The 12650-nt window shown below is 46.3% G+C and overlaps 1 protein-coding gene across 1 annotated transcript; it reads right to left on the minus strand.

Annotated features, from left to right (window-relative positions):
• Positions 1-1306: 1306 nt before the first annotated feature.
• TEKT2 (tektin 2) lies at positions 1307-10023 on the minus strand. Its single transcript, XM_036747378.1, has 9 exons — positions 9868-10023; positions 9450-9575; positions 9046-9251; positions 3753-3896; positions 3381-3495; positions 3017-3124; positions 2698-2841; positions 2330-2409; positions 1307-1520 (listed from the first exon to the last, which is right to left on the minus strand). The coding sequence occupies exons 1-9, from the start codon at positions 10021-10023 to the stop codon at positions 1307-1309; spliced, it is 1293 nt and encodes a 430-aa protein (XP_036603273.1).
• Positions 10024-12650: the final 2627 nt, after the last annotated feature.

The following is a 12650-nucleotide window of genomic DNA, read 5'->3' on the forward strand; positions in this document are numbered from 1 at the left end:
CAAAGGAGAGGTTGTTTATGGTGGCAAAGTGATAGTCTGGGAGTGACAGTGAAGAGCAAAGGAGTGTGCCTGTGCCTCCCTCTAGCCCACTCTGTTGGGGAGCTCTTGGGAATAAGTATCTAGTAAAGAGGGGAGCTACAGATGCAATGTCTTCCAGAGGAAGCTAGGTTTCTATGAGTGCCATCAGATGGGAAAAGTGTTGAAGAGGTCTTCTATCTAGTAGGCGTTTCATAAATGTTTGTAGAATTGGACATGATGGAGAGGTGTGGGCTCAATAGTAGGATGCTGGGGTAGATTGGGAACTGGTTGAAAGACCAGATCAAGTGTAATCATCAATAGCTTGATGTCTTCTTGTGGGGAGGACTCTGGTGGAGTACCTTAACAATCCATCCTTAGTCCTAGGCCGCTTAATATTTGTATTAGTAATTTGGATAAAGCCATCTAAAGCCTTCTTATTAAGTCTAGAGAGGACAGCATTGGGAAGGATAGCAAATTGTTGAATGACAGCCAAAAATATTTGGATCAGCTAGAATAATGAGCCAAAACAATTACGATGAAACCAAATAGAGAGAAAGTTCTACACTTGGTTTAAAAAGAAAACAAGTACAGATATGGCTTGTGTGGGATTGTAGGGTGCTGTATTGTGTGTTCAGAACGAGGGACGGGATAGCTTTGCTATTCACTACCTTGATCAGACCACATTTGAACTACCATTTTCCATTCTGGGCACTACATGTTAGGACATTGATGTCCAGAAGACAAAGATGAAGATGGTGAGAATACTGGAGTCTGCTGCTATATAGGATCTGGGGACGGAGTAAAAACGACCTGTGAGGGAGGTGATCAATCATTGCCTTTGAGTACTGGAAGGGCTGTCATGTGGAAGTTGGGTTAATGTTGGTCTGTTTGGCCCCACTGAACAGAACTAGGAGCAGCGAGCTGAAACTAGAGAGGCAAGTTTAGATTTGATGTAAGGAAGAGCTTCCTCCCCGTTGAAGCTGTCCCCAGGTGAACTGGGCCTTCTCAGGAGATTGTAAATTTCACCTTGCTGAAGGTGTTCAAGCAGAGGTCTAAGATGTCAGTGATGTTGCTTGCAATAGAGGGTCAGGTCAAGATCACTCTTAGATCCCTCTGAAATGCTGTCATTCTGAGACTACTCCTTGCTCTTGACTGTAAGCAAGGCCTTTTCCCAAACCCTCACAAAAGTCAGTCCACCATGATCATCAATATCAGCATCATCATTACACCTAGTGCTTTATTGGATTTAGACTCTCCTGTTCCCATTCCCATTTCCCATGTGGAGGTACTACACCAGATCTAGCTGCAGGTTCTTGAGTGGGGCCAGACAGCGGTTGGTGGTTCGGTTAAAGGTATCTACCTCTGGCACAAATTTCTCAGCTGGTATTGTCAGCTTGCGGCGGATGTCTATGCACTTGTTGTCCAGCAGCAAGGAGTTGGACTTGCAGGCAATGTCAGCCTGGATCCGGGCTCGGTGCTTATGAAGGGCATCTAGGGTACTCCTGGGGGTATTGAGGAACACTTAGGGCCAGGCTGCTCCTGCCCTCTCTCCTTGTGGCCCAGGCAAGGCCCCACAAAAGGAGGGAAGGAAAAGGGGCCTGAATTTCAGCATGGCTGATAACTTATGTACTTAGCCACAGCAAAGATAGAAAGTAACTCCTGGTAGCCAAGGCCCCAGAAGCCCTGGCCCCAGATCCAGGACTCCTAGTCTAGCTCTGGCATTAGCTTATTGTATGTCTGGTAAAGGCCCTTACCTTCCTAGACCACAGTTTCCTGATCTGTAAAATGAGGGAGATGATGATCCTTCAGGCTGCCCTTGTACCCCCAAATACTGCCCTGCTCTTTGCCCAGGAAACATTCTTTGTATTCTTCCACCTCTGTGCCTTTGCTCATCTTGCAACCTGTACCTGGAACATCCTTCCCACTTCCTTTTTCAATCCCAATTCAAAAGCTATCTCCTCCAGGAAGCCTTTCTTGAACCCCAGGCTCCATAAGAACATTTTCCCTAAGACTTCACATAGCATTCTGTCTGCACTTCTTCCCACGCACTGATCATTTCCTATCATGTATCTGTGGTTCACTTTTTATGTCTTGGGAGCTTCAGAAGGGAAAGGTGTCTTGTCTAATCTTTTTATCTCCCCCAGCTCCAAACATGCAATTCTTTGCGCACAATAAGTACTTCATGTTTGTTGAATGAATGAATCCTATGATTTGGTGGCCTGGGTATTTGTGGTCAGGGCCCATGCCAACCAAAGGGCTGGGGTGACTTATGGGGCCCCAGGACTCTAAGTTCATTAAACCCCAAACCTACTGTGCCTGGGCCAGTTTCTGCTTCAGGGCAGCAATGGTAGCTTCCAGCTGGTGTACTTCATCAGTGAGCCCATATTGTACCTGGTTAAGATATGGACAGGGATCAGGGGAATCATCCTCCTTCAGTTCCACTGATCCAAGAGCTCAGTCCTGTACATTTGTGCTCATCTACATGGAACTGAGAGGAAAAGATCCCGAGGTTGTTCTGAGATCCAGCCCTGTTACTTACTGTTTGTCCCTGGCTAGGTTACTTCTCCTCCTTCTAGATCTCCATTTCTTTAGGACTTCTCTACCCCTGGCTCTGGGATCTGGCTAGGGAACTCTATTATCCTTGGGTAGGCACAGACATATGTGTACACATGCACATACCTGGTCCCTACACATCTCCATATTGGGCCTGTACGTTCGGATTTCCAGCCGGGTATGTGCTAGCTTCAGATTCTGCATCTTTGTGTGTAGATCGTTCTCCAGCCGTCGGATGGACGCCTGCAACTCTGCACTTTCTTCTGAGGTCTAAGGGAAGAGGCCAGAGGGTGTGTGGACAGGCTTCCCTTCCCACTCTGCTCTGCTGACAACCCCCTCAACATCTATTTGATTCCATGCCCACTATCTCCCCATGCCCACCCTTGGTCCCTACCCCCAGCCCTCAGCTCCCCCAGGGGGCCCTGGAGGCCAGTGGACTCCTTACAGTTTTTTCCTGCCACTTGAGCTCACTCAGAGACCTCTCTATTTCTCGCCTCCTCTTTCTGAAGGCAAATTCGGTGGCCTCACGCTGGGCTTCCAATTCATTGTTGGTCTGGGATTAAGGATCAGGGGTTAAGGGAGGTGAGATCGGGGCCAGGGAAATAACGAAGTATGAATGGGTTATAGGAATATGACAGGGACCAGGGGAGAAGGGGATACCCTGATAAAGAAAGGGTCCATCAAGGGTGAAGGGAAAATGGGCATATGATATCTCTGCATAGACAGGTGAGTTTATGTTTGACCAGGATGGTGACTAGCTCTCTGAGCATGGGGCATGAGTTTTGGGGAGTCTGGGTGGTTGGGCTCACCTCAGCAATGGTGAGGGCGGTAGCTTCACGCAGATCTGCAGAAGCCTTCCTCTCAGCCTCTGCTCGGTCCTTGTTGTAGTGGCTGTAGTCATCCCACTGCTGTATTGTGCAGGAGCTAGGGCAGCCAGAAGGGCACAGGCTCCCACAGCATCCAGCAGGCCAGGCCCACAAGTAGGTACAGGCCATAAAGGAGTCAGACACAGGCCACACATGGACTGAACAAGGATCAGATGTGAATGCTATAAGGGCTGTCTGATGGAGAGGGTGGGTGAGTAAGTAGTTGGGTCAGGCTCCATGGCTAGGGAGAGTCCACAGACCAAGAAAGAAGACAAGGAGGAAGGAAGAGTGTCAGGACCAAAGGCCCACACTTACCCATTGGGAATGCAGGTAGGGTTGACCTTCAAGGAGATATTGGGGGAGTGAACATTGAGAGAGAGGCAGACACGATCGATCTCTAGTGCTTCCATCTTGCTTCGATGGTCAGAGTTCAGTTGCTGCCTTGCCTCTTGAAGAAGGCTGGGGAGGGCAAGGACATAAGGGTCCAGGTGTCTTCCACAGTTACTAAACAGCCTAGAAAAGCCCTTCTCTGGACAGATAGATGTAGTCTTCAGGTCCAGCTTAGGGCCTGATTCGGGACAGGGCTCCCTCAGGTGGAAGCTGAGTGAGGAAGAGTCTCTTCCCTGGTCTTTACCTACCTCTCATTCATTGTAGGGTATCGAGATACCCAAATATCCTGATACCAGCTTCAAAGCTCTGGGCTCCACATCTGCCCAGATACCACATCCACCAAAGAATAACTGCCTGTTCCTCCAATCTGAGGTCATGTGAGCAGCACAAAGACCTCCAACTTTGGAGCAAAGAAGTCTGGGTTCTAGACCTGGTTCTACCACTGCCTTGATGCAATGACCTTGGGTGAGGTTTTCTCCTCTTTGGGCATCAGTTTTCCTCTTTCTAAAAATGAGAAGCGGGGAGATTTGTACTGGATCTTTAAGATTTATTCTAGATCTAACAGTTTTTTGTTTGCCTTAATTTTAATATTAGGTTTCTGGTGCAGCATTTAGTTTTTAAAACAAAATAAATAAAAGGCAAGTCCAAGAAGTTTGGGCCTTCCTCCTGTGTTTCGATTCTGTGCTAGATCCATTTATCTCCTCATCCTTTCCCTTTTGCATTTTCTTTTCTATTCCCTTTATCAGAGATGTGACTAATTGAAATCATTCTGTTACTTTCACCTTCAGATTAGGGTAATTGCTTCCTATAATTCCACTTTTTACAGCCACTCATTCAGATCAGCTCCTGAATGGACAGCTCCCTTTCATTCTTTGAGAATAGAACAATTCTAGAATGGTTGAGATTTTCCAGCAGTTCACCCAGATCATGTGGACAAACCAGGGACCTGGGCATGTCAGAGCCTTAGGGTTCCCTTTCTTTCATGGGCAGTGATGATGCCCATGCATGGGATTCTTCTTTTCATAAGACTGCTTTGAATGTCACCTTTCCAAATCCCCTTTTCGTGCTTCTCTTGATTCTTGTGTTTGAAAGTCAAATTTTCTATTCAGCTCTGGTCTGTTCACTGAGAAAGCTTGAAAGTCCTCTATTTTATTGAAAATCCATATTTTGCCTTGGAGCATTATACTCAGTTTTGCTGGGCAGGTGATTCTTGGTTTTAATCCTAGCTCCACTGACCTCCAGAATATCATATTCCAAGCCCTTTGATCCCTTAATGTAGAAGCTGCTAGATCTTGTATTATCCTGATTGTGTTTCCACAATACTTAAATTGTTTCTTTCTGGCTGCTTGCAGTATTTTCTCCTTGATCTTGGAGCTCTGGAATTTGGTGACAATATTCCTAGGAGTTTTCTTTTTGGGATCTTTTTCAGGAGGTGATCGTTGGATTCTTTCAATTTCTATTTTACCCTCTGGCTCTAGAATATCAGGGCAATTCTCCTTGATAATTTCTTGAAAGATGATATCTAGGCTCTTTTTTTGATCATGGCTTTCAGGTAGTCCAATAATTTTTAAATTATCTCTCCTGGGTCTACATTCCAGGTCAGTGGTTTTTCCAATGAGATATTTCACATTGTCTTCCATTTTTTCATTCCTTTGGTTCTGTTTTATAATATCTTGATTTCTCATAAAGTCACTAGCTTCCACTTGCTCCAATCTAATTTTTAAGGTAGTATTTTCTTTGGTGGACTTTTGGACCTCCTTCTCCATTTGGCTAATTCTGCCTTTCAAGGCATTCTTCTCCTCATTGGCTTTTTGGAGCTCTTTTGACATTTGAGTTAGTCTATTTTTTAAGGTGTTATTTTCTTCAGTATTTTTTGGGTCTCCTTTAGCCAGTCATTGACTTGTTTTTCATGGTTTTCTTGCATCACTCTCATTTCTCTTCCCAATTTTTCCTGTACTTCTCTTACTTGCTTTTCCAAATCCTTTTTGAGCTCTTCCATGTCCTGAGCCCAATTCATATTTTTCTTGGAGGCTTTTGATGTAGGCTCTTTGACTTTGTTGACTTCTTTTGGCTGTATGTTTTGGTCGTCTTTGTCAACAAACAAAGTTTCCAAAGTCTGATTCTGAATCTGAGACCATTTTCACTGCCTGGCCATGTTCCCAGCCAACTACTTGACCCTTGAGCTTTTGGTCGGGGTACAATTGCTTGTAGAGTAGAGAGTACTTTGTCCCAAGCTTGAGGGGCTGTGCTACTATTTTCAGAGCTCCTTCTACACAGCAAGCTCTGCCACACCGGCGCTTCTTCCCCCCAAGAACTGCCAACCAGGATTGTGGCCCAGATCCAGGCAGGGCAAACCAGGCTTTGCACTCCTGCTCTAATCCACCACTTAATTCCGCCCACCAGGTGGGCCTGGGGCTGGAAACAACTGCAGCTGTAGCTCTAGAAGCAGCCTCAGAACTGCACCACCTCCTCCATCCCCCAGGGCGGTGGCCGACCATGAGCTCCTTTCAGTCTGTCCCCACAGTTTTTCCCCACTAACCTTCTCTGTTGTCTTCGGCGTTTGTGGGTTGAGAAGTCTGGTAACTGCCACAGCTCACTGATTCAGGGTGCTAAGGCCTGTTCTATCTGGCTCCCAGTCTGGTTGATCCTGGTGTGGCCCATGCTGGGCTCTGCTCCGCTCCACTCCCAGCTCCGTGAGATAGACCTTTCCCAGCGACCATCCAGGCTGTCCTGGGCTGGAGCCCTGCTTCCCTCTGCTATTTCATGGGTTCTGCAGCTCTAGGATTTGTTCAGAGCTATTTTTATAGGTTTTTGGAGGGACCTGGTTAGAGAGCTTAAGCAAGTCCCTCCTTTCCAGCCTCCATCTTAGCTCCGCCCTGCCTAGATCTAACATTTTACAAATCTATAACCTCTCTCATTGTCTAGAGAAGGAAACCAGAGCCCAGAAAAACAGAGTCATTTGCCCCCAAGGTCATATGATGGAGTCAGGCCTCCTGACTCCCAGCCATGGGCTTTGTCTGCAGCATTGATCTGCCTGGTATCAAGGTGCCAACACTACAATGGGTAATTTTGATTCTGTGACCTTGAGATTAAGATTCTCATGCTCTGACTGAATGCCCAAGGATGTATATATACACAGCATTTTACAGTTTTCATGGCACTTTCTCATCTATTATCTCACTTTATCTTCACAGCAGTCCTGAAAAGTAGGTAAGTGTGGAGGTACCTTATAGGTCAGACTAGAATTTGTTGTTGTTGTTGTTCAGTTGTTTCGGTTGTGTCCGATTCTCCGTGACCCCATTTTGAGGTTTTCTTGGTAAAGATACTGTAGTAGTTTGCCATTTCCTTTTCCAGCTCATTTGACAGATGAGGAACCCCTAAAGCATATAGGGTTAACTGACTTGCCCAGGGTCACACAGCTAGTAAATGTCTGAGGCCAGATTTGAATTCATGAAGATGAGTCTTCCCGATTCCAAGCTGTGTTCTATCCACTGCACTACCCAGCTGCTCAGGCTAGGAAAGGAAGGAGCCCAAGGTTGGGGATCAATCAGTAATAGGCCCAGGGTGAAAGAGGATCTATGGAAATATGGCTTCCAGAGAAGGCTTAGCTTGAGTGGCTGGAGGCAACAGTCTGGGAGGCAGTGAGCAATGTAATATGGGGGCAAATAAAGCTTCATTTTAGCATTGCCCCCATATACTGTATGCTTACCTAGGTTGTCTGACGAAAGAGTGAACCAAGATGAGGAAGTCTTGAGATTTGGTAATGAGACAGAAATTGTCTATTATAGAATATAGAATGTCAGGGATGGACATTTATGTATGAGGAAAATGGGACCCAGAAAAGGAATAGAATTACTTCAGGACACAATCTTATGATGGTCAGATAGTGTAATGTCCAACTCTAAGTTGATTGACATCTATTTAACACTGGAATTTGAGGGGAATGTAAAAAGGTCTCAAGGCTTGTTTTCATTCCAGGGAAGTCTCTTACGAAGGGGCAACAAGGTACCCTGGGTGGTCCAATGTCCATATCCAAATGCACAAAGTATAGATAACAAGCAACTAGAGATTCTAATACAAGGAACTTGTATTAGAGACTTGGTGGGATGAGACCCATGCCTGGCATATGTCTCTGAAAGGACAGGTAAAAGGAGGAATGGGCGGGATAGAATTGTAAGTGAATATATGTGAGGAAATCTAAGAAGTGGGGAGGGGGCAGAGTTTGGGAAGCAGGGTGGAGAGGATTTGGGTGAAGATGAATACGACAGTTGTCTTTAATCATGTTAAGGGCTGTTATATAGAAGACAGATTAGTCGCAAGGGTAGAACTTGAAGCAGTGAATGGAAGGTGTAAAGTAAGCCTAATGGGAAGAAAAAAATGATTGCTAGTGGAACTATCCAAAAAGGAAATAGTGGAATATACCAGGGTTGAAGGTGGTAGGCTCTCAGGGATTTTTAGCCAGGACTGGTCTTGTACTAGCTGGCCTCTTCAGTCTCTTCTGGCTCTGAGGGCCTGGGATCCTGTGTGATCCTTTGGCAGAATCCAACAATAGCAGCTTATCAAGGTAGGGGAGAATTTAGGTGCAAAGAAAAGATCTCTCCTTTAACCTGGTCACACTTTATTTTGTATCCCCTTCATTTGGGGATGTATCCCACATGCCATCCCATGTTAGCTCTTTGAAGGCAGAAATGTGTCATATCTTCGCTTTGTATCCCTGGCGTTTAATGTGGTGTCTTGTACATAGCAGTCACTTTGTGCACAGAGTTAAACTGAGTTCTGAGAGGGGGGGATGACCATTATCACCACAGGGCTTCACATGTGGGAAAGATTAATGTGGACCATCCACCTCCAAGCTCCACTAGGAAGCAGGTCATAGATTACCCTCTATTTTTTCAGATAATTCCATATCATTCATAATCCCTCCCAGCCAGAAGCATGGTATTCCATGTGTGCTCAATAAATACTCAATGAATGAATGCCTCTAATTTATGATGTGTGGCCACCAGGACATTGACACTTTAGCATATGCTGCGCATAGGTGGGCATGTTAGTAAACATGCTTGCACATATATCTCATGTGAGGCATGCACATACAAGCATATCTAACATACTCCAGACAGACATTGAGCATATGCACACTGCACACCTATGTCTGTGTAAAAGCAGGAATGCACAGGCACAGCCAGGCTGACCCCCATGTTGGCCCTCCAGTCCTTACCAAAGCTGCTCAAAGACCTCCCTGATCTTCCGCTGCAGAGCCTCCTTGGCACTGTCAATCACCTCCACTTCCTTGTGCAGCTCTTCTTCCACATAATCCTTCACCATGTCAATGTCCCGCCGGCTCTCTCGCAGGGTTAGGCACTCAATCGCCACATCCAGAGGGAGGTTCTTGGCCTGCAGGGCCCTCTCTGCTGCCTCCTTCATCTGGGGGTGAAGGGCAGGGGGAGGGAAGTCCAAAAGGATTCTCCCAGGTGGGACCGTGTCCCATCAAACCTCTTGGCACTAGAGTGGGTGTCGAGGGTGAAATGCCAGCTGAGGCCACCGATACCTCCCTACCCAAGTGGAATGCTGCCCCATGATGCCCTGGTACCCAACTTTACACCCTGCCCTCAGCTCCCTTGCCTGAGTTATGGCATCAATCTCAGCATCCATGTCAGTCAGACTTTTGTCTAGCATCTCCTTCCATCGGTCAACAGAATCTATGTGCTCTGATAGGCGGGTCTGGTTGTCATATTCATCCCATGTGGTCTGGAAGAGAGAAGGGTTGTGTGAGAGGGAGCATGATATAGTAGAAAAAATGCTAGACTCTGATAATAGCTGTGTGACATTGGGCAAATTACTTAACCTCTCTGAATGTTTCTGCATCAGTCAAATGTGGCTGTTTGCATAATTCACCTTACAATGTAGCTGTGGTAAAGGAAAGTGCTTTGGAAAGCTTGAAGCATCATTATAGTCAGGGCAGTTGTTGACAGTTAGGGATTTCAAGGAATGAAGAGGGTGTGTGTCTCTTTCCCCATTTTATGTGATTCTTTCACCCTACCTGGTTATTGGTCTCATTGCGGAGAACGCAGGTCTCTTGTCTGACCTGGTGTGAGGTATTCCTCTGCCGCTCAGCATTAGAGGAAAGCAGGTAGCTGTTAATGTACCAGTCGGGAAACTGGAAGCGCTGGGTAGGCTTCATGTTCAGTGCAGACATGGTTCAAGACTGGCAGGGGCACTCACACCCCTTCCCTGGATGCCTTGATCCCACTATCTGCTGAACAAAAGAAAAAAAAGTTTGCCTGGAGAAAACCATCTAACACCTTGTCTCCCCTTCATTTGGGGATGTATCCCACATGCTATCCCATGTTAGCTCCCTATTTGCTACCATATATTTTCCTCCCTGCCCACTTACCCTTCTCCTTCCAGAATGAACTTCAAACACGTTTTCTCTAGTAAGCTTGCTTCTCTTTTCACAGTGTACACACCTATGTACAAAGGAAGAAAAAGGGGGCAAGTCCCCCTTTTCCCCAAGACCCAGCAGTATCAGATAATCAGCATGCCCCTAAGAAAGGGTATGAACTAGGTAAAGTTAGCTGATGGTGTTGAATATACCGAGTAGAGCTAAGCGGAGCCACCATGTGTTGGCAGAAGATGGCCTGGTGGACAAGAACGTCAGAATCACCTCTTCCCACTTCCTCCCCTACCCCAAGTGTGCCAGTCTCAATCAACCAGTTTTTTCATTGTGTCTGAGTCAGGTCTACTCACCGAAAACCCTACAAAAAGCTCTGGGCTGGAGGTTCCGTGGGAGACTAGGGAAGTGTAAGCAAGACGCAGCCCTCGGGAACCCAGCCTGGTTGAAAGCTCCTGAGAGGGGCCCCACTTAGCACCTCAGTCTTGGAGGACTGCCCAGTCTTCCCTGCCTCCCAGGAGAGAATGGAAGGGCGTAGCCAGGCTTGGTAGAATGAGGAGAGGGTGGGAGCCCAGCAGGCGCTCTAGTGACAAGGGGAGATTCCCCAAGGGCGAAAGGGTGCCCCAGGTCTGAGTTTTCCACTCCCTTCTCTCAGCTCGACCCTCCCTGCCCCTTTCCTCACTAGCTTCTCAGGATTCTTACCTCTTCTTTCTTGCCCAACACTACTCTTTGCGGGCACTTAAGCTACCCCGCGGTTGTTAAGCACGCCCGGCGAGTAGCTAGGCAACGGCTCTCCCCGACAGCCAATGGGAGCCAACCTTCCCTTGTTCAACTTGGCAACGCAAGCGAGGAGAAAACACAAGGTGGAGGGGGCTGGGGATCTTGGGGTCTAAGGAAGGGATTCTTTGGTGGGGTGGGGCCTAAGTGGTAAGTTATGACGTCAGCTACAAAGTCTCTGATAGGGGAAGAAATAGCCAGGATTTTGTCCGTAAGAGTACTGCTGGGAAATAGGAAAATAGTCCGTCTGGTCCACAGGAGACGGAGTGTTAGTTGTATGGCCATGGGCAGTTGCCACGTTCTTTGGGTTTCAGTTTCTTTGTTTGTAAAATGTGGGTAGTGATGCCTGGGGTATCTAACTTCTGGGTACTGATGTGAGTACCAATGAGATCACCTAGGCAGAGTGATTTGTCACCGGAGTGGATGAATGAAAGTGTTAGTTTGCTTAAGAGAAAGGTAAGTGTGAGAAAGCGGAAATAAAGGGTGAGAGAAAACTAAGAAAAAAATACACATTTGTGTGTGAGCATGTGTTCATGTGTACATATACATACACACGGATGCATACACAGTACATATATATGGAAGGAAACAAGCATTTATTAAGCACCTACTATATGCCGGGCACTATGATAAGCACTTTATAAATATCTCATTTGGTCTTTACAATAGCCCTGGGAGGGAGGTGCTAATATTATCCCAGTTGTACAGATGAAGAAACCAAGGGAGACAAAAGTTAAGTGACTTGTCTAGGGTCACAAAGCTAATGTATATGAGGCTGAATTCAAGTCTTCCTGATTCCAGTCCCAGTGGTCTGTTCATTGCCCTCAGCTTCCTTATATTGCTAGCGTGTGCATACAAACAGACTTCAAAGTAATATCAATCCATTTCCAAGGTTGATATTCAAATGGATCTGCAGCCTTAGTCTTCTGGAGTTCCCTCCAGCAATGCAGATTGCAGCCAATCCATGCTTGCCCATCCTGTGAGTCTTAACCACATCATCCCACAAATTTGCCACAGGTGGTCCACTCAAGTATTGGAAGCCTTACTTGCTTTCTCCTTATATCTTGAGTAGTCCATTGGAGAACTTGAGCTGTTGACCTTTTACGCCTTGCCCTAGTCACATCTTATCAGATTGATATAACAGGAGCTTAATGTGCAATAGATTAAAAAAAAATGAACTGAAAGCTGTATTTTGGAAGGGGCATTGACTAACTAATGCACACCCAGAGGAGGACAACCAGGATCCTCAGGGGACTTGAAACCATATCATATATGAAGAAGGGCTGAAGGAACCTGGAATATATTTGACCTGGAGAACAGAATTATTGGTTGAAGGAGAAGGGGGAATGTAGAACAGTCACGATCACCATCTTCAAATTGATAGAAGATACAAAGGGAATAAATTTGTTTATTGCTCCTGAGAGCATAACTAGGCTTCATGGGTGGTCATTGTAGGGACTTGGGCTCAGTAGTACAGTCGAAGTAAATCAACAAAGGAATTGTCTGCCTCTTGAAGCCCTGCTTTCCATCACCGAGTATTCAAGTCAAGACTGATTTCTGTTTCACACATATCGTAGACAAGATTCTTGTACTGGTTGGGAGGCTGGGCTGAATGACCTTGGACCTTAAAGAGCCGGAAGGAACCTTAGAGTTCA

Source organism: Trichosurus vulpecula, chromosome 2, assembly GCF_011100635.1.
Source record: "Trichosurus vulpecula isolate mTriVul1 chromosome 2, mTriVul1.pri, whole genome shotgun sequence".
Lineage (NCBI taxonomy): Eukaryota > Metazoa > Chordata > Mammalia > Diprotodontia > Phalangeridae > Trichosurus > Trichosurus vulpecula.

What these genes read in the sequence shown, in the direction of transcription:
- TEKT2 (XM_036747378.1), bottom strand. Translation starts at nt 10,023, where the DNA reads ATGTCTGCACTGAACATGAAGCCTACCCAGCGCTTCCAGTTTCCCGAC. An exon ending in CCTACCTGCATTCCCAATGG is followed by an intron (nt 3,496 to 3,752) that starts GTAAGTGTGGGC and finishes TGGCTGCCCTAG; the next exon opens with CTCCTGCACAATACAGCAGT. An exon ending in CCGCCCTCACCATTGCTGAG is followed by an intron (nt 3,125 to 3,380) that starts GTGAGCCCAACC and finishes CCTTAATCCCAG; the next exon opens with ACCAACAATGAATTGGAAGC.